Source organism: Haemorhous mexicanus, chromosome 1 (assembly GCF_027477595.1).
Source record: "Haemorhous mexicanus isolate bHaeMex1 chromosome 1, bHaeMex1.pri, whole genome shotgun sequence".
Taxonomy (NCBI): Eukaryota; Metazoa; Chordata; class Aves; order Passeriformes; family Fringillidae; genus Haemorhous; species Haemorhous mexicanus.
The window spans coordinates 5377705-5396171 of record NC_082341.1 but is presented as its reverse complement, the minus strand read 5'-3'; the positions used below and the strand labels follow the sequence as shown (position 1 = coordinate 5396171).

The 18467-nt window shown below is 35.3% G+C and overlaps 1 protein-coding gene across 1 annotated transcript in view; it reads right to left on the bottom strand.

Annotated features, from left to right (window-relative positions):
* Positions 1 to 18467, bottom strand: part of LOC132339346 (sodium channel protein type 5 subunit alpha-like) — a 40615-nt gene that overhangs the window by 9129 nt on the left and 13019 nt on the right. Inside the window, exons 8-22 of the mRNA XM_059869553.1 lie at positions 18204 to 18410; positions 17531 to 17594; positions 16781 to 16925; positions 15423 to 15617; positions 14162 to 14353; positions 10503 to 10605; positions 9893 to 10122; positions 9617 to 9769; positions 8954 to 9307; positions 7769 to 8221; positions 5875 to 5989; positions 5025 to 5179; positions 2292 to 2465; positions 641 to 778; positions 239 to 493 (exon numbers count right to left, since the gene is read on the bottom strand). Of these exons, the coding sequence (XP_059725536.1) occupies positions 239 to 493; positions 641 to 778; positions 2292 to 2465; positions 5025 to 5179; positions 5875 to 5989; positions 7769 to 8221; positions 8954 to 9307; positions 9617 to 9769; positions 9893 to 10122; positions 10503 to 10605; positions 14162 to 14353; positions 15423 to 15617; positions 16781 to 16925; positions 17531 to 17594; positions 18204 to 18410 (2933 nt within the window). The remainder of the gene's footprint in view (positions 1 to 238; positions 494 to 640; positions 779 to 2291; positions 2466 to 5024; positions 5180 to 5874; positions 5990 to 7768; positions 8222 to 8953; positions 9308 to 9616; positions 9770 to 9892; positions 10123 to 10502; positions 10606 to 14161; positions 14354 to 15422; positions 15618 to 16780; positions 16926 to 17530; positions 17595 to 18203; positions 18411 to 18467) is intronic.

Genomic DNA, 18467 nt, shown 5'->3' with positions numbered 1-18467 from the left:
GAGATTTAAAATAAAATTGAAAAGCTGTGAAAGAGTTCTTGATTTTAACAAAAGGCTGCATGTGCCCAAGTGTTCTTTAGGAGGAGGTGAGCAGCTCATAGATGAGGAAAATATTAATGGGAGCTAAAAAAATCCCCAGTTTCAGTGAGATAAACAGAACCATAGTGATGTGCCTTGGTTGGCTGCTTAAACTATTCCTCGAAAAAAACAAAAATGAGCATATTTTTATAGAACTTACCACTTGGAGAAGAGCCAAGTAACCCATGCCAACATTGTCAAAATTTACAACATTATTTGTCCATGTCCCATTGAAGGAAAGACAATCGTTTCTGCCATGAATGTGATCAGTACTTTCTTGTTTGTGTGTGCATTTCCAAAATCTGCTTCCAAGCCATTTGACTCCTAGAACATTAAAAAGGAGCCAAAAGACAACGCAGACGAGCAGAACGTTGAAGATGGAGGGGATGGCTCCAAAGAGTGCATTCACAACAACCTGAATGAAATAAAGGAAAATAATTCTTTGATTGAATTCAAGAGATCACTTTTCCCAGAAAGCAACTGATTTTTACTTCTTCAATATCTATTGAAAACTCTCATTCATATAAAAACCCAGACCCACTCCCCCCCCAAATATCTTTACCTTTATCCCTTCAAATCTTGACAAAGCTCGTAGAGGCCGCAGCGCTCTGAAAGTCCTGAGAGATTTCAGGCTGGTCCCAGAGGAACAAAGTGAGGAATTTTCAGAAACAGAATTTTGTCCCCAGGAAACAAAGGACAGCTGTGTTCATTGAATTGGAACTGGCATCATTAAATGGCATACAAAATTTTATTTTATCTATATTAGTAGACAGTCCTAAGATGAAAGTTACAGTATATTTCACCACTAAGTCAAATGAAGAAAATACACATTTAAAGTTAATATAAATATATATAATAATATAATTAATTTAATATACCATGATATAATAGTCTATTTTATTCTATTATATATATATATAAATTTTTACCTCATTCTTTTCTAACACATGAAAAAAAAAATTAACTCTAATTTGATTTTTTTAAAACAGTTCATATAATTTTGTTTAATACTAGTGTAACAATCAAATTGATAGCTATGATACTTCCATACACTACCAGACCAGAAAGGTTTATTCAGATAAAATACTCCCATTTTCTACATAGTTATTCTCAAAACTGTATACAGGAATTTATTATCATAACTGAGGATGGGGATGTGGAAACAATTTTTTTTTAAAAATGTACCTGGTTAATTTTAGATATTTCTGAGAGAAATGAAGACATTAAAAATAATTTCAATAATTAGTTTTTTTCACTGTTCCTGATTTGTCTCTTCCTTCTTATATGAATTTGCTGCTTCAATGTTCAGCCATTGGATATTTCCATGCTTATGCTCTGTTTTGGACTGCTATTTACATTAGAAAACTGTAACTGTAACTTACAAATAGTCATAATATTAGATTTTTCTGTTGAAATTCTCTAGTACTTCACAACTTTTAATGCTGACTATCCTGAGTCTATCAAAAGCTACTCTGATGTCACAAGTCAGCAGTTTAGACATCATTATTTTAAAATATTTAACTTCAGAACAGTCCCAGTGTGATGTTGACAAGAAAAATGTTTCATTTTTGTACAGCAAGATTTTAATATTTAACATTTTCTACATTTTCATTCAGAGCAAATGTTTATGTATTGAACACTGCACTTATCTCACTCTTGGTGATTCCAGCATTTCTCTTTAGGGCTGTCCAAAGCAAAAGATACTTCCCTATCTTTAATTCCCTGGTAAATTATTTTTCCAACCAATGCTTTCCAATGCTTTTCTACTGTCTTTGCCATTTAAGTTTCTTCTCCTTTAAGGAAGGAACTCTTTCTTTTTTTCCTCTTTCCAAATGCCAAAATCAAATATTTGGTTTGGGTTGGAAGGAACCTTCCAGAACTGTCAGTAGCTTCACATTTTCTACTGTCTTAATCAATTTATTTTAATTATATTTCTGATCCCTAATTGAACTCTCTCTAAAATCAAAAAAGTTTTTAGAACCATCATGGTCCTCAATGATGGTGATTCCTAGTAAAATTTCCTTCTGCAACTTCTTGCTTACTGCTGACCATTTCCATTTAAAGTCCTAAACCCTCTTTTCAATTGAAGATTTTTTAGCTTTTGAAAACTGTCTTTAAGACTTGCATTAATTCATAATCACAATTTACAGGTAGTTCTCTATACAGAAAATATCAAAAATTAAAATGTATGACAAGCTGAGTATAATACTTACACACACAATGATGAAGTCAAGCAAACACCAAGAATTTGTGAAATAACTGTGCAGACCAAAAGCTACCCACTTCAGAAGCATCTCCGTAAAAAAGGTGTAGGTAAATATGATATCAGCATAATCTAGGATGACTTTCACTTTTTCCCTCTCATGCAGGTGAACATCTTCAAATGCCTGGAATTTCAGAATTCAGTTTTAAAACAGGTCAATAGTTTTATGGAAGATTATTTTTGAATTGCACAAGAATAAATAGTTTGGATTATTATAAACATTTCATATTAAATTGAGGACTACCACCACTTATTCTAATAATTAAAAGTAAAAAGGTAAATTTTAAAATAAGTACAATCTCATTTTCACACTTATTGAAAAATCTCATACTTTCAGGTTTTTATGTTCAACACATACAAAAAATGTCTAACAAGGGTCAGTTGTGGCTAAAAATTTTTGACTTCCCAAGGCAGTTGATAATTTTGAGGGGGTTGATCTAAAATTCTTCACAAAAAAATCCTGAATTGAATAAATAACCAGTGTCTATCAGACTCTGACCTTCCACATGAGTCACATTGAGTCATCCTGCAGAGTTGTAATACAGACATGGAAAAATGTGACAAACACCTCATCTGGAACTGCTCAATCCTGAAGTTGTACTTGTTTTCACCTAAACCTTGACCTTGAAGTTTTAGGAAAATGTTTCACTGATTGCTGTCATTCACATCAATGTTTGCTCATGTTTAAAGAATTTGCTGCCTTGCTAATTTATTTTAGATTTTTTTATGTTTCTAATCTATTCCCAATTGCTTTTAACACCTTTAGCACTATTTCCTCACCAAGCCTTTGGCAATGTCTGTAATTTTCCTTCCATCCACATCACCCCTTTGCTCAGAATGCTTTTCTGAGCATTCTCCCATGATCACCATCTCATTTAATTTCACTACAAGCCATGGACGTGTGGTTGGTCTGGTGCCCATTCATACTCATTCAGAAAATTTCCTATCAGTAAACTTTATAAACAAGCAAAAAATTGACATGTTCCTTTCTGAAAGAGGACAAGTGTATCTTAGAAATGGGAAAGTTCTCAAGACTGCATTTCATCTTTGATGACAAGAAATTGTTATTGTTTTGTTATTTTGCACCTTGGTACCAACTAAATTTTTGTTCAGCGGGACATTAAAAATAACTCAGTTTCCTTCCTTACTTCAGTTTGGTTTCCCATGAACACAGAGGAGCCCTCACTGGAATTCCAGGTGTCTTAGGCTAGAAGATGTGGCTGGGGGTGTGTATTCTATTGCCATCTGTCAGAGGTGGGGCAGTTCTCTTCTGTTAATTGGGAAGTTTTTCTTTATCTCTCCCATAGCCAATCCTCCCTCCAGATCTCTGCTGTCCATGGCCACTGAGTGTCCCTGCAGGGCTGATCAAATTCCACCATCCCATGGGGAGATGCTCCGCCCAGGGGAGGAGCCAAGCATTCCTACCTGGATCCAATCTGCCCTGGGAACAGCCCAGCAGCCTTTGCCCACTGCATTCCCAGAGGAGCAGCTTTCTCCTGCCCTGCATTCCCAGAGGAGAGCAGGCCCATCTCCAGCAGCCCTGGAGCTGCAGAGGAAAACTCCCCCCTTGTGCAGGATCCCTGCTCCAGCAGAAGCACAGCTGGCACTGCAGGAGGGCTGAGCCCCCCTGGGATGGGACTGTGCCACCACCCTGAGCCACCCTGGGATGGGACTGTGCCACCACCCTGAGCCCCCCTGGGATGGGACTGTGCCACCACCCTGAGCCCCCCTGGGATGGGACTGTGCCACCACCCTGACACACAGGGGGCATATTCTGACTCTGGCAGTGGTGTTCTCTATTACTGCATTTCTATTTTAATTTTCCTAGTAGAGAACTGTTGTTCCTATTCCATATAGCTCTCTCTTTGTCTGAGAGCTCCTTAATTTCAAAATTATAATCATTCAGAGGGAGGGGGTTTTCACTTTCCATTTCAAGGGAGGCTCCTGCCTTCCTTACTAAACACCTGTCTTTTTAAACCAAGACACCAGGGAGTTCCCCTGGAGGTTTTGTCAGGAGAATTTTAAAGCAGACAGTTCAAATCTACAGTTCAGGGAACAACCTGAATGTAATGTACACAGAACTGACTTTAATTGGAAATTCTGACATCTGCCACATAAATCACCTTCAGACTATTTGGTCATATTCCTTCTGCATTATATAATATTTTATTTAACAAGTTACTCTCAGTAGACAGTGAATATAATTTCAAATAAAAAAATTCTTCCCTTATTCTTCAGTAGAAATGGATATGATCAGAGTAACAATGAAACATTACCTCACCTACCAATTTACAGCCACGTTCACTTTTGGCTTCTGATCATAATGTCTGGGTGATTTTCAATCTACATTTTTTCTGAGTAGTTAGTCTGCTTTACAAATTTAGAAGTGCTATTATTTTTTTCAAGCTTTCCCAGATAATATCAGACTCTGTTTTAGCTTTGTAATTAACACAAAAGTGTGAAGAACTATGTTCAATGAAGAACTATGATTCCATATATTTGATTCCATCTATTTAAATATTTTATCCAAGTGGAGGAAAGCATTATAACTTCTAAAGGTTATATTTATTATGCTCTTGTCTCTCCCTGGGGAACGGAATGTCAGAGTAGGAGAAATCAATTCAATACTATTCTTTTACTGACAACAATTAATTCCAAAGTGGAGAAATTAAATGAAATTTACCAATGCTGCACTGCTCAATACAATCATAAAAACCATAAAATATTCAAATCCGCTATGGTTCACGATTCTGTAGCAGGTTTTTCTAAAGTTCCACCAAGTTCTGCCTGGAAACTTGGTGGTATCCACTACACAACATGGGAAACACTCAACACAACCTAAAAAGAGAGAGAACAGCATATTGGTTCAATGGAAAATTTGAGATATGGATTTAAAAAGTATAAAACATCTAAAAAAGGACTTTTACATATTATAGGAAGAATGTGCTCTTTTATCTATGAGGTGATGCTGTTACTGAAATGATCTGAAGCTAAAGAAAAGTGAAAATTTTTATGCCAAAATAATCTCTTTTAATAAAGCAACACATACATGGAATTACAGACTTTTATAACTTATAAAAGATAACTATAACTTATAAAAGATGGAATAACATCTTTTTGTGTCTTTCGGCAGAAAGGTTTGTGGGCACAAAAGAAGCCTTTTCTTCTATCTAAAAATGTGCTTATTTTCTGCATTTTTCCCTTTTTATTTTGAAAAGAGGTATTACCTTACTAGCAGGTCAGTAAATTATTATTTTTACTAATTATTTCACTTGATTGCACTGCAGAGACATTGCATCTGGACTCTCTTCACTGCCCTGTGGCAGAAACACTCTTCATTAATCTGTAAAGGCAGCAGGATTGAACTAAGTGTCTAAGGAGAAGTTCAGGTGATCAAAGGCAGATATCCACACTGGGATGAGCAGACAAACAGTTTCTGCTAATCTGGATATGCTCCAAATGTATATTTTTGAACACTGGTTCATTTGGCATTAGTGCAATACCAACAAAAAAAAAAAAAAAAGGATTCCTACTCTCTACAAAGCAGTCCTTAGGCAGCTGGGAGTTTTTAGTCTGGGAAAACATCTCCAGAAGAACCACTGGATCCACAGTGCTGGCTTCAGAAAAGCTACGAACAGAATGATATTTCTGCAAAGGAGAAGAATATAAGAATTAAGGAATTTAGGAATTTAAGAAAAGAATTTATTTGCCTTTCATTAATAAGGTTAACAAACCAATAAATGAAAATTACCATCTCCTCTCACTCCCCAAAAGAAATTTGCAGTGTATAAATCATCTTTCTGTTGCTGAACTGCCAAACTAAATTATAAATAATAGGACAGAAATAGCCAATCCCTATATTTTGTTTCCATCACTTTATTTTAACAACTTTCTTGGTTTCTTTTACTTATCTACAGTGGACTTGAAAGAAGGGAAATGTTTAGAAAATATTATAATATGCTACAGTTTTAGAGAAAACTCTGATTTCTTCAGGCCAATATATTTTTAGAGATACAAATCATGTCTCAAAAGGCTTGAAGAGGAGAAGGCCCAACATATTAATACAAAATAGTAAAATTTATAATTACCTCTTTTTGATCATTCTTTGGGTGTGTTACTGAGAAAGCATTTGCAGTTTCAGAAGTCCCAGAACTCTGATTGAAGCTGTTTGAATTCCGCCACTGTTCTCTGTGTCTTAATTTGTCTCCCTGCATGAAATGATGCAAATGATGCAAATCAGTTGATTTTCCACTTATTTTTTTCCTGACAGTCATTCTTGAAAGGCAAAATTATTTCACAGAATGTAAAACATCCATGAAGTTTAGACTCATATAATCAAAGAATGATTTGGGTGTTTGGTTTGGAAGGGGCCTTAAAGATCATGTAAGTTCAACCCCTCTGCCATGAGAAAAGAATCTTTCACTAGCAAGTTTTTCTTTTTGCAAATAATTAAATAGTTTTATAAAATGCTTGTTAAAGATTTATGCTTTCAGTTATAGGCAGAAGATCTAAGTGATCAGAATCAGTCCTCAGTCCTTCTGACACTACAAATTCCAAGAAATACCAGATTCCACTGCAGCAGGGAATGAATTTCTGACATCAAATGCTTGTGGGCAAGACATTTGAAACAGCCACAGATGATTCTAAGGTGATCCGTGAGTTTTGCTTCTTGAGATTTTGTCCAAGGAGACTGCACTGATAATGCTTCCTAATATGGCCAAAACCATACAAATCCATCCAAAAAAAGATCCCTCCAACCCTTACAATTCTTTGATTTTGTGAAAAGAGTTCCTAAATATTCTGTTCCATATTTGACAATCCTGTGTGGATGTGACAGACACCTGAAATGTCTCCAATTTTCCTAAATGCCTCTGCACAGCTGTCATGGAATTAAAAATGTCTCACTCACATGCATAAAGACTTGAGCTTTATCCTGCCCAACACAACAAAATCAAGAGATATAAAGGGGAATCAAAAATACCATGGAGGTGAGCAGGTAATTAAAAAAACCCCAAACAATACTAAGAATTTGTTTTTAAGTATAGCTTTTGTTTACATTCCCTTTGGATTCCATTGAGAAGCAACATATAATCAACCCAAGAGACCTGCCTTCCAAAAAATCCAGGTGTAAGGCAAAGGAGACAAAAAGAAAGAATGTCTTGATCAAACCTGGTTTATCAGTTGACAGAAATAAATAGAAACAAAACAGTCAGAAGCAGAATTTTGGCTGTCATTGAGGAGAATGATGAAAAAGTGAATATTCAACATATCACTGAATAACCGAGAATACTTGGTAGCCCTTGTACTAGAAGAAGAAGAAAGTAAAATTGCAGAAATGACAGAAAGGGTAATATTTACTGTTGTGTCTTTGAGATTGTATTTACAGATGCAAGTCACAATAATTTTTCAAATATCAATATTCCTTACCTGTTTCCTGTATTCTACAGCTGTGTGCAAAATGTGCCCACCATCACCTTCCTTGGGGTAAGCCTCTGCTGTTGCAATGGGAACACAGGTACTGGGGCTGGTCAAAATTTCTTCATATTTCCTTGCTAGTGAGGAACTCTCTTCCATATGGCCACACTCTATATCAAAGGAGCTGTTGTCTATGTATTTCCTGACATCTGTCATGGCATAATTAGTAACCTCTATGCCCTTCCCAGAAACTTCTGCCAAAGTCTTCTTTTTGTCTGCTTTTCTGAGGCTTCCCCTCATTCTTTTGCAGCAGTGATCCCAAATTCTGTTTTTCACAGCCTTCAGGCTCTTGTGAATCTGTGCAATGGCAATCTGGTATTTAGTCCCTTCTCCAGGCTCCTCTTGTCCCTCTGGGCCATCAATGTTGAATGAACTCAGCAGCAAAGCAATGAACAGGTTGAGCACCTTAAAATAAAGTAAGTTGGAGACAATTGCTAACAGAAGAGACACTTCAGACTTGATTTCATTAACCATTAATAAATAATGAAATTATTTACTATTACTCTAGAATATTGTAATAGCATGATATGGCTCCTTCTGGAAGGACTGGCAGCAGAAAAAAGGAGGGAAGTGAGAGTTTGGGTATATCAAATATATTTTCACATGCTTTGATGTCCATAGTATATGAGGAGGCAGTTGTAGAAAAAAAGCATGCAAAGATGAATTTTAATTACATCACCATCAAAAAGGATCTGGTATAGACCAACAGACCAAGCAAATGAAAAAGATTTTGTCTACCAGTAAATTTGTATTAAACCTAGTAAAAACACAAAAATCTGGGTTCTGTAAACTTTTGATAACATAGGGGCGATGTGTTCAGCATTAAAAGAACTCAAAGAACTCAGAACTCATCAAAAGAACTCAGTTTGGTGATTTGATCCCATCAACACAAAGATGAAGACCTCTAACACCAAATTATGATGCACTTCTATACTCTGGCTAGAAGGAATAATTTTATTTTGCTTCTATGTCTTGTGTGAGAAAGAGAAAGAAAGGGGAAAAGGGAAAAATGGAGACAGAAGAAAACCATATGTCAAGTGATACTCAGAAAAAAGTGAATACTTTTTAAAGTTTTCCTCCAAAGAAAAAAGTAACTGGATGCATTCAGTAGGGACTGAAAACTGAGTTGAAACTCACCACCAGGTTTCCTAGTACCAGAACAAGCAAGAAAATGGTGAGACATTTCCTTTTTCCAGCCACTTCCATGCATTCCCACATAGTTTCAATCCATTCTCCACATAATATTCGGAAGATAATGAGGATTGAATGACTAAAATCCATCATATGCCAGCGTAATTTGCCACTGGAGCTGATTTTACAGGCATTTCCACTATAATCACTGCCCAAAATCTGCATTCCTACTACAGCAAAAATAAATATAGTGATTGCCAAAACCAGAGTGAGGTTACTCAGGGCGCCAAATGAGTGTAGAATTATTTTCATGAGAGTGTTTAAGGCTGGCCAGGACTTTGCCAATTTGAAGATCCTGAGCTGTAAATAAAACACAGGGGAAAAAGAAGTTAAAACAGCCAGACAGCACAGCACACAAGAAAGCCAGACCCCACATTTACCATGATGTCTTTACTGCAGTAGTATAATTATTTTTTCCCCAAATAAAGCCTTTTAATTGTTTTGAGGCAATTAAAATCACTCCAATTAAAAGCTCATGTTGCCTTACTACTTACCAAAAAAGAAAACAGATTTAACAAATTCATCAGTAAAATAATAGAAAGGTATTTCACTGTACAACACAGGTACTTTTAAAAAAAGTAATGATTTTTTATTTTAATGAATAATTACCAGCCTGAAAGGTGACAGATTTGTTCCAAAGCTTGCTAGGCCAATCAAAACAACCAAGCTATCAAAAACATTCCACTTTTCCTGGAAATAGTAGTAAGGATCTAGAGCAATGATTTTCAAGATCATTTCAACAGTAAAAATCAGGGTGAAGACCTGGAAAGACAAAAAACGAAATTCAGAAAAAAAGTCACTGAATAAGTCTGTCTCCTTATGGGAGTGTCCCAGTATGAATACAGGTTATACCTCAATTTTTAAGCTAGCATAGACTTAACTTACCTGGTCACTTTGAGAAATCATTTCTTGGTATTCTTTTTCCATGGTGGGGTACTCCATAGCCAGGAACAAGGTATTCAAGATAATGCAAACCATGATTAAGAGATCAACAAATGGATTCAAAATCACCAATTTCATCCTCCTTTTGACTGCTCTCCAGAACGGACAACAATTCCAAATTAGATACTTTTGAGGGAAATTTTTCCAAAATGTAGGACAGTTCAGTTTTGACTCTATCAGACAGAGAGAGAAAGTGACATATGAATAATCCTTTGTAGAATATCACTAATATTATCTTTATGTAGAATGAAAAAAAAGACAATAATTAATTGGAAAGATTGAAAAGTCAATCTCACATGAGCAGAATGGCATCACTGAAAAAAATTGGTTACCTCATTCTGCACAAACTAATCACAGACTAATAAAGGTCAGGCAAAATTTACCCTTGGTAATTGCGAGTTACAGGAGATATGAGAATATTTATTTTACTGAAATTTACATTTGGCAGCATAATTTCCCCTAGTGGCTTTGAAAATGATGATGCTTGTGACAGTTTGATCTCTCAGGTCAAGTTACACCATCACCACAGGAAAAAGAGGAAAGAATGGCTTACGTGAATTATCTGTAAGAATTGTGGCTGCACTCATTAACCTCTGCCTTCGGACAGGATCATTGATAGCATCCATTGAGACCTCATAGTCCAGCAGGATCTGCCTCTTTGGTTAGAAAGACAGCAGAAGATAATATAACAGGGGAACATTAGGATATAATAATTACAATACTTGCAATACAAAAATTATATCCAGCATGAGATAAATATGCCTTTTCAAGTATACATTATAGCAAAGCTTTTACTTGCTGAAAGAGCATAAACAAACAAACAAAAATATCAGGTGTTTGAAGACAAAGAACATGTCTTCAAAATCAGTACAATATTTCAAGAATTTTTTTCTTTCTGAAGATATTTAATTAGCAATTATAATTCCATTGTAAAAGAATGATAGAAACATTCATGGGGGCAAGTGAAAAGACTCAATCTATCTTTCCAGTGACTGATAAAAAGAGCAGACAAAAAGAACACTGACCATCAGTTTGAATAAACTATTGACTACTTTACCATGAACTACTGATTATTAATAAATAATAATTTATTAATATGAAAAATAGTCATATAGTTAATACAAATTATTGGGAGTTTTAGCCCTCTTTATCTATCAAGATCTAACTAATATTGAACTGCCTAAAACCAGGAATGGGACTACTCTTGTTTTCATTAGAATTACCAGATGACAAGGAACCTGACAGCCTGGGAGTGGACAGACTGACCACATCACAATGCACTGTATTTTAGTACTCCCTTTCAGCACAACTGGATTTGCATAATTTTCTTTTTTGGGAAGGATAAATGAATAAAAATATATCATAATGTTACCTCAAACTTTTATGATATTATGATTTTTATAAACTTATTCTGTAAAACTGTTATTCAGGGAGTGAAACTGATATCCTTGTCCTTAAAAGTTTATTAACAATTATTTCTTTTTTTCACTCTGATATTTTAATGAAAATCTACACAAAACTTAGCTGATAGAGCTGTCAGAGAACAAACCTATAAAATGAATTTCTAGTACCGTGCTAAAATGCTCATTTTCCCCTCTGTTTTTTTTTTTTTTTTTCTGAATCCAAAAGGCTCCAAAGACTCTTGTAATCATGGCCAGTGCAAGTCACCCTTCATTCTTTTCTCTAAGATTTGGTGTCTCAGAAACCAGAAACCCAGAATAATTTGTCTGCCAGCCTGACTAAAGTTCTCAGTCTCCTTGTTGAAACTCACAGCTGTTAAGGAACCTCAGAGCTGTGTTTTTGGAAAGGACAAGGACATTCACCACACTAAACTGGTGACTGCTGCTCATTGATCGTTAGCTGAAGGAAATAACTGGGCATGAGAAGTCCTCTGACAAATTGGGATTTAAAATAGGGATGTGCACTAGAGAAATAATGTTTATAAACTCATTCTGTCCTACCAAAAAACTTCTACCCAACGTGCTTTTTTCTTTGACTTAGCACCTTTAGCCTCTTTTTGTGATGAAAGTAGAGAGGACATTGTTTGAGGAGTCCTCAAACAGCAGAGCTTGTACTACCAGCAGTTGTCATAACGTGGAATAAACTTCCATTTTGTTGCAGATTATTCTTATTTGACTAAAGGTGAAAGTCTGCATTGGCTAAGCTCACAGTTCTTGGATCATGCCTTAAGTTTTCCTAGAGATCTTCAGATCTTCAGAACTTTGTCATTCCCTGGACACAGAGAGAGGAAGGGACCTTGGAAAGGTCTGAAGATGTTATTTCTGAGATATAAAAATACAGATTACATTTGGCATCCATCTGTGCAGACTTTGTAGCCTTGCAGAAGTAAGGTCTAGCAAATAATCCAAATTTATCTCCTGTCTCATACATCTACTGCAGCACAGTCACAGACTTGGAAAAATAAAGTTAAATAGGAATAAACACCCATAAAAAATGATTTTTATACTTACAGAAGATATGACACCTATTATGAAAAGACTTTTTTTTCAGAATAGGTACAATAAAACACTACCATGGGCCGTGACACAGCATTTCCTTTAAGTGCAGCAGAACCAAACTAGGTCACAAAATTGAATTATATTCTTAACACAGCAGGGAAAACATTATTGACACTACAAGAAGAAAATGCTTTACTAAAGGAGATGACAGGTGGCTGCCAAGTGGGTGATTTGGATTCCTTCAGCTCAAATATAGAATTTATTATAGCTGGGATTATGGAATTTAGAAGAAATTCTGACCATGATGACTGTCAGAAAGAGAATTTAATCAATTTTAGCTAGGATTATATGTCTGAGAAAGATTCCTGTTCAAGGATACCTTTCAAACAGATGAAGGTTGGAACATTGTTTCTCTTAGCTTTGCTATGGGAAAATTTTCATTTTCAGTGAGATGGGAGGAACAATTCTGATGTTCCCTCAGAAGCCAAAGAGAATCTGTCATGGGATGAAACCAATATAAGGGCATAAGAAGCTTTCTTTTTAGATATTGTTGAAAATAATTAAGTAATATGGATAATTGCCTGAGAATTATTTTGAAAGATTCAGCTCAAGATTAAAATATCTAAATACAGGTATGAAAATGAAGATGTTGACAAAGAGCCAGAGAAAGAATCAAGTTGGGATGGTCTTCTAGAAGATATAGTATATTGTCAGTGGCAAAGGTACTGTGGGAAAAAATCTCCAAATTTAAGCAAAGAAAGAATAATGAGTCTTAATAGAAGTTTCTTAATGGACTTAAAAATGAGTGGTCAGGAGAGGAGCCAGGAATCACTGCTGTAAACAAGATATGAAACAATATGTGTAGGATTCAGCCTAATGTTTTAGATATCCATGCTTAATTTATCCATCTGTGCAATGCATTTAAAATCCCAGTATATGGGACACATATGTTTCTTATAAGTTTGATTCACATAAACAAATGTTTCTGAAGCCATTTGAGATGGTCTATTGAGACATTTGGTAGTTGAGACATCTGCAGTAGCAGACATGGCACAAAACATCTGAGCTCTTCCACAGAGGATGTGAAAGCCAAGTAAGACACTAGAAAGCTCTAATGTCACTAAGTATCAATTTGTGACCTGAAAAATTAAATCTCCACTTGACTCTGGGAGTTTAGAATCTAAAATACACGTAGAAACCTTAAAAACCCCTAAAATTCAAACCCTGGATACAATCTAGTTGCCTAAATGTAGGAATTTAGCAACATTTGAGATGCTGTAAGTTTTATGAGATACCCACAAAGTGCTGGAAGATGGTCACAGATATTAAAGATATCTAGAACATCCACCATATGCAAGAGCATCTACACTGGCACCAGATGCTTAAAGTCAACAAGTGAATCACACCCCTAAGATCAGAAATCTTCATACTTAACTAAACCCTATCCTAAATTTTTAGATCAGAGAATTAGCTGTCTGTAGAAAAGAATAATAATTTAAAAAATAAAATTGAAAAAAATAGTTAATTCTTTAGGGAAACTCCTAAATTTAAGAATTTCATGCATTTATTTCTGCAGCACAAACAGAGATGTTGACAGATCTTGCCACAGCTCTCAGAGCACAGGTCACAGACAATTCCAACTTTCCTTTCAGGTGCAGGTAATGCTGGCTCCCTCTGCTCCCAAAATCTCATCCTGTGAATTGTCATCTCACATGCAAATCTAATGAATGTATTTTCTGTTTCATATACTTACAAGCTTCTTGTGGCAGCGATCAGGCTGTGAACGAAATATTTGCTCCTCATTTTCCTGGTTATCTGAAATTAAGTTTTGCCTTGAAGTAAGTGTTTGTTTATTACTCTCTTTTCCTTCTGAATTTTTCAAGTCAGCAACTGACATTTCAGATGCAGCATGCAAGGCCTTACTGCTTTCTTCCACAGCCAACATCTGTAAGAGGAAAAGCAAAACATCTGTCTATTAATTCAAGGCAAATACCAATGCATGGACTAGGATCATACACAGGTAATTATTATGATATCTGAATTATTTGCATTAAAAATTCCTAAGTTTCAAATGTTAAACTGCCATCAAAAGACAGGAGTACAAAATGCTATTCAGAATTCTGAAAGACAAAGCAGAGTTCCCTGTGAGCTACTCTAATTAAAGTCTGCCCTTGTCACTTTAAATATTGTATTTTGTATCTGATTTAAAAGTATGATGGCTTATCCTTTCACTTTCCTTTTCTTGATTTGAAAAGGACCTTGAGTCCAAGACAGCAAAAGACTAAGGGCTCAAACTAAATCCCAAAATGTTAAATTTTCCTAAATCCTAATCCTGCTGAAAGAAAAATAGAATGAAGCAAAACTAAAAACAGAAGGAAGAATAACCTAAGCAAAGCCTGTCAAGGTGGAATGTCAAACACAGAAACATTACAAACCTGTCAACAAGTGTAGAGGAGAAACTTGGTAAAATGGTGATGACTAACACTTTAATGATGAAATTTGATAGTTGCTAGAGAATATTTGTTTGTCTTCTTACAAGTCTGACTTTACTGACTGCTAGCAGAAGATCAGGGATATCTTTTATTTAAGGTAGAAGATAAAATGTATCCACTCATGCTTCCTTCCTGCAGTAATATCAGGAAGGGATACCCAGAGAAAGGAATTTTTGGCACAGCAATAATGGTACTGTACAAGAACAGGGCAAACTATGGAGTGCAGCATTCATGCAATATCATAAAAATCACTTTCTTGCCAGAAAGCCATTCCTGCACAATGTCAGGTCTGCAAATCCTAAAACTTAGTATGTTTTAACTTGGATTGATGATGGGTATCAGGAACGTTTATGTATTTAAACATATATATACATGCATATACACATTTGTAAAGACATAAAGAGAAATGCAGTGTCAGAAAGTATTTTAAAAAGCCCATGTTAAATTCAAAACATTATTTCCCTATTTCACAAACAGAAGAAAACAAAAGGAACTACAGATCATATATGATCATTTACAAACCTGTTCCTTCTCTATAATTTGTCTGGCATCCTGAAGCATTTTTTCCTTTGCCTCTGTTTCAGCACGAGTTGCTCTGTTTTCCTCTTCATATGCCATAGTTACCACAGCCAAGATCAGATTGAAGAGATAAAATGAGCAGAAGAAGATGACTGCCATAAAAAAAAAGATGCAGGACACTCCAGAGGTATGGATGGTCTGTGAGGAAAAGGTAAAGGTGGTAATAAATTCCAAACAAACTAATATTTACAAAGCAATTTCAAAATAACTTTAAACAATTTATTTTTCTGTGCAATACAAAAGGTTTATGTATTGCAGTGTTTTCAATGGAAAACATTAGGATCTGCTTCTGGTCTAAGTTATACATAAAAATGTCATGTACTGCAGAAAAGAATTAACAAATTAAAATGGAATCAAATATCTTCCAGCAAATCAGGCAAATGATCATCAGAGTTTTAGCTATGAGAAGACAAATTCATCTGCAAAGACATAAACAGGTGACTGTGGAAGAAATTAATGAAACTCAGTAATAAAGATGAAAGTTAGGATTATCTATACAATCATGAAAGATGTTTTAATTACAGAACCAGAGGCAACATTTAGACTGATTATCTTATTCTTATTTTTTTTTTTTAATGGTAGCAGAGGAGATGGTTCAAAATTAAGCTCTGAGACATTAAAAACTAAAAGTAACATGATCTTCAAATGGCAAAAGATGTTGCATCCATTTTAAAAAGTCACAGTTAATAAAGGCTGATGGAAAAAAGAGTTAAAATGGTGCAATATGAAAGGTACAGAATAAGGCAGAGAATATTGTTCCTGTCAGGCAAAGGCACTGTATAGATGTAAGGGATCCAGGAAGTTCTCTACAGGTATTTTTACATTATTTTTTCAAAAAAAACCACAGAATTGAGAAGTTACATTCAATTCTTGGAATCAAAACATAAAGTCCCCAATTTTTTTAGTACCATGTTGTCAAAAATTAAAATGTGTGTGTTGAGCCAAAGGGTTTGATGAGGAGTCAGCACTTCAAAGGAAGACGAACAGAGAATGTGACAAATCCTTATGTTCCCTGCAGTAGCAGGGAGCTCCCTGGCTGGATCTGCTCCATATCTCAGTCCTTGAGTGGTTATATACAAATATTTAAGTCTTATTTAGCTCTTAACCACTGACCTGAGCATGTTCTCCAACAAAACTATAAGCATTCACAGCAGTCACTTGTCTCTACTTCCTTAATACATACATTCATTTTAAAAGAAAATTAGTGTCAGTAATGTTAAAACCAATAGAGACTTTTCTAGTGGACATAAAGCTCTGAATTGCACATCCAATTTACTTCCAGCAAGTAAAAAAGCACTCACTTGTCTGTAGAGGCGCTCCCAGCAGTCCTGGGTCATCAGCCGGAACACAGAGAGGAAAGCCCAGCCAAAGTGGTCAAAACTTGTATAACCAAAATCAGGATTGTTCCCAATCTTCTCACAGGTGTAGTTTTCTGGACAATTACTTCTAACCACAAAAGAAATGTTAAACAATACTTATGTGGAGATTCAATTGAATCTTAAAGCATCCAATACACAGCAACAAATACAGATTTGTTCAGTTTGTCTGAAAAGATGTTTCATTATTCCCCAAAATATTCCTGCCAGAAGGGCTGATTCATATCTGACCATCCCAGAAAACCATTTGTCTAGTAAAGAAACCTTAGTTTGGGACTAGACAAAAACTCTCACTGATGTAGGAAATGTCCAAACAAATACAGAGTGGGGAAAAATGGAAATACCTTTACTTTTAAATAATTCACCAAGATGAGGAGAGGAGAATTTATTAATATCTAAAAAGTCTTTAGTGATCTGTTCCCCTTCTCATTTATATCATTCTACCTTATCATTATAGTCCCAGTAGTTAGCAACAAAGTACATCTAAAATTGGCTGCATTCTTGTACTTCATTCCTTTTCTGGTGTGAAATATATGCTTTTTAATTTAATAACACATCCATTGATCCATTTCTTCCTCCTGAAAAATCATCACCATTCCTTTAGACCAAAAATAAAACCATAGTTCATCTGGAGGAAAAAATGAAGAAAGAACTAAAACTGCTTTGTTCACTTACTTGAGACCTTCCCTGTACACACACAGGAATATTTCAGAAGAGTCTTTCAATCTGAAGCATTGCTCTAATAAAAAAAAAACAATCAAAGAATCATAAAATTAGAAGTTTTCAGTTTCTTCAGCTTTCTGACAGTAAACCAAACTTTACTACACTTTATAAACACTCTGATGGATCAAATCTCTGTGAAAGATCTTTCCCAACAAAGGGCATACAGGACTGACAGCAGATCTGTCTCTCTGGCAATTTAAAATAAATAGTAACAATTTGCTGCACAACTAACAATGTAAGATTTTATTTGATCTTTGGTAAAAATAAGAATCTCTATGAGAAGTAGACAAAATTCGTTAATTACAGAATAAGTGATGGAAAAAATCATTCTCTGTGCAGTAACTCTAAAATTAATATCCCTGTGCAATGCACAGATAAAGAAGAAAATGCTTATACAAAACTCAGTCCCTTCTTTCCCACAGACTGCTGATCTTTCTCCAAATCCAAGATTCACTAATCTCATATTCAGATGTCCTAGAGACTTCATACTACTACTTGTGCAAATGGAAGGACAAACCTTCTTGACAGAAATACATTCAATTATATATTAACATGTCTGTGAAAAATCAATACATACATAGGAAGATACACAGATTATAAAAAGGGAGAAAAGAAAAACATTCACCTTCATCATTTGGTACATATATCTTGGGATCCTTACAGAATGAGTCATTGAACAGATTTTTATTGAGGACACATTTGGATTTTAAGTTGCCCATAAAGAGCTGAAGGCCTATTAGTGCAAATATACTCAAGCAAAATACAGTCAGGATCAGCACATCCAAGAGCTTCTTAACAGACTCAACAAGTGAATTTACAATGACTTTCAGACCTAGGAAAATAAGATGCAATAACACAGAAAGTGAGAAAAGGAATGTAATGATGTTCC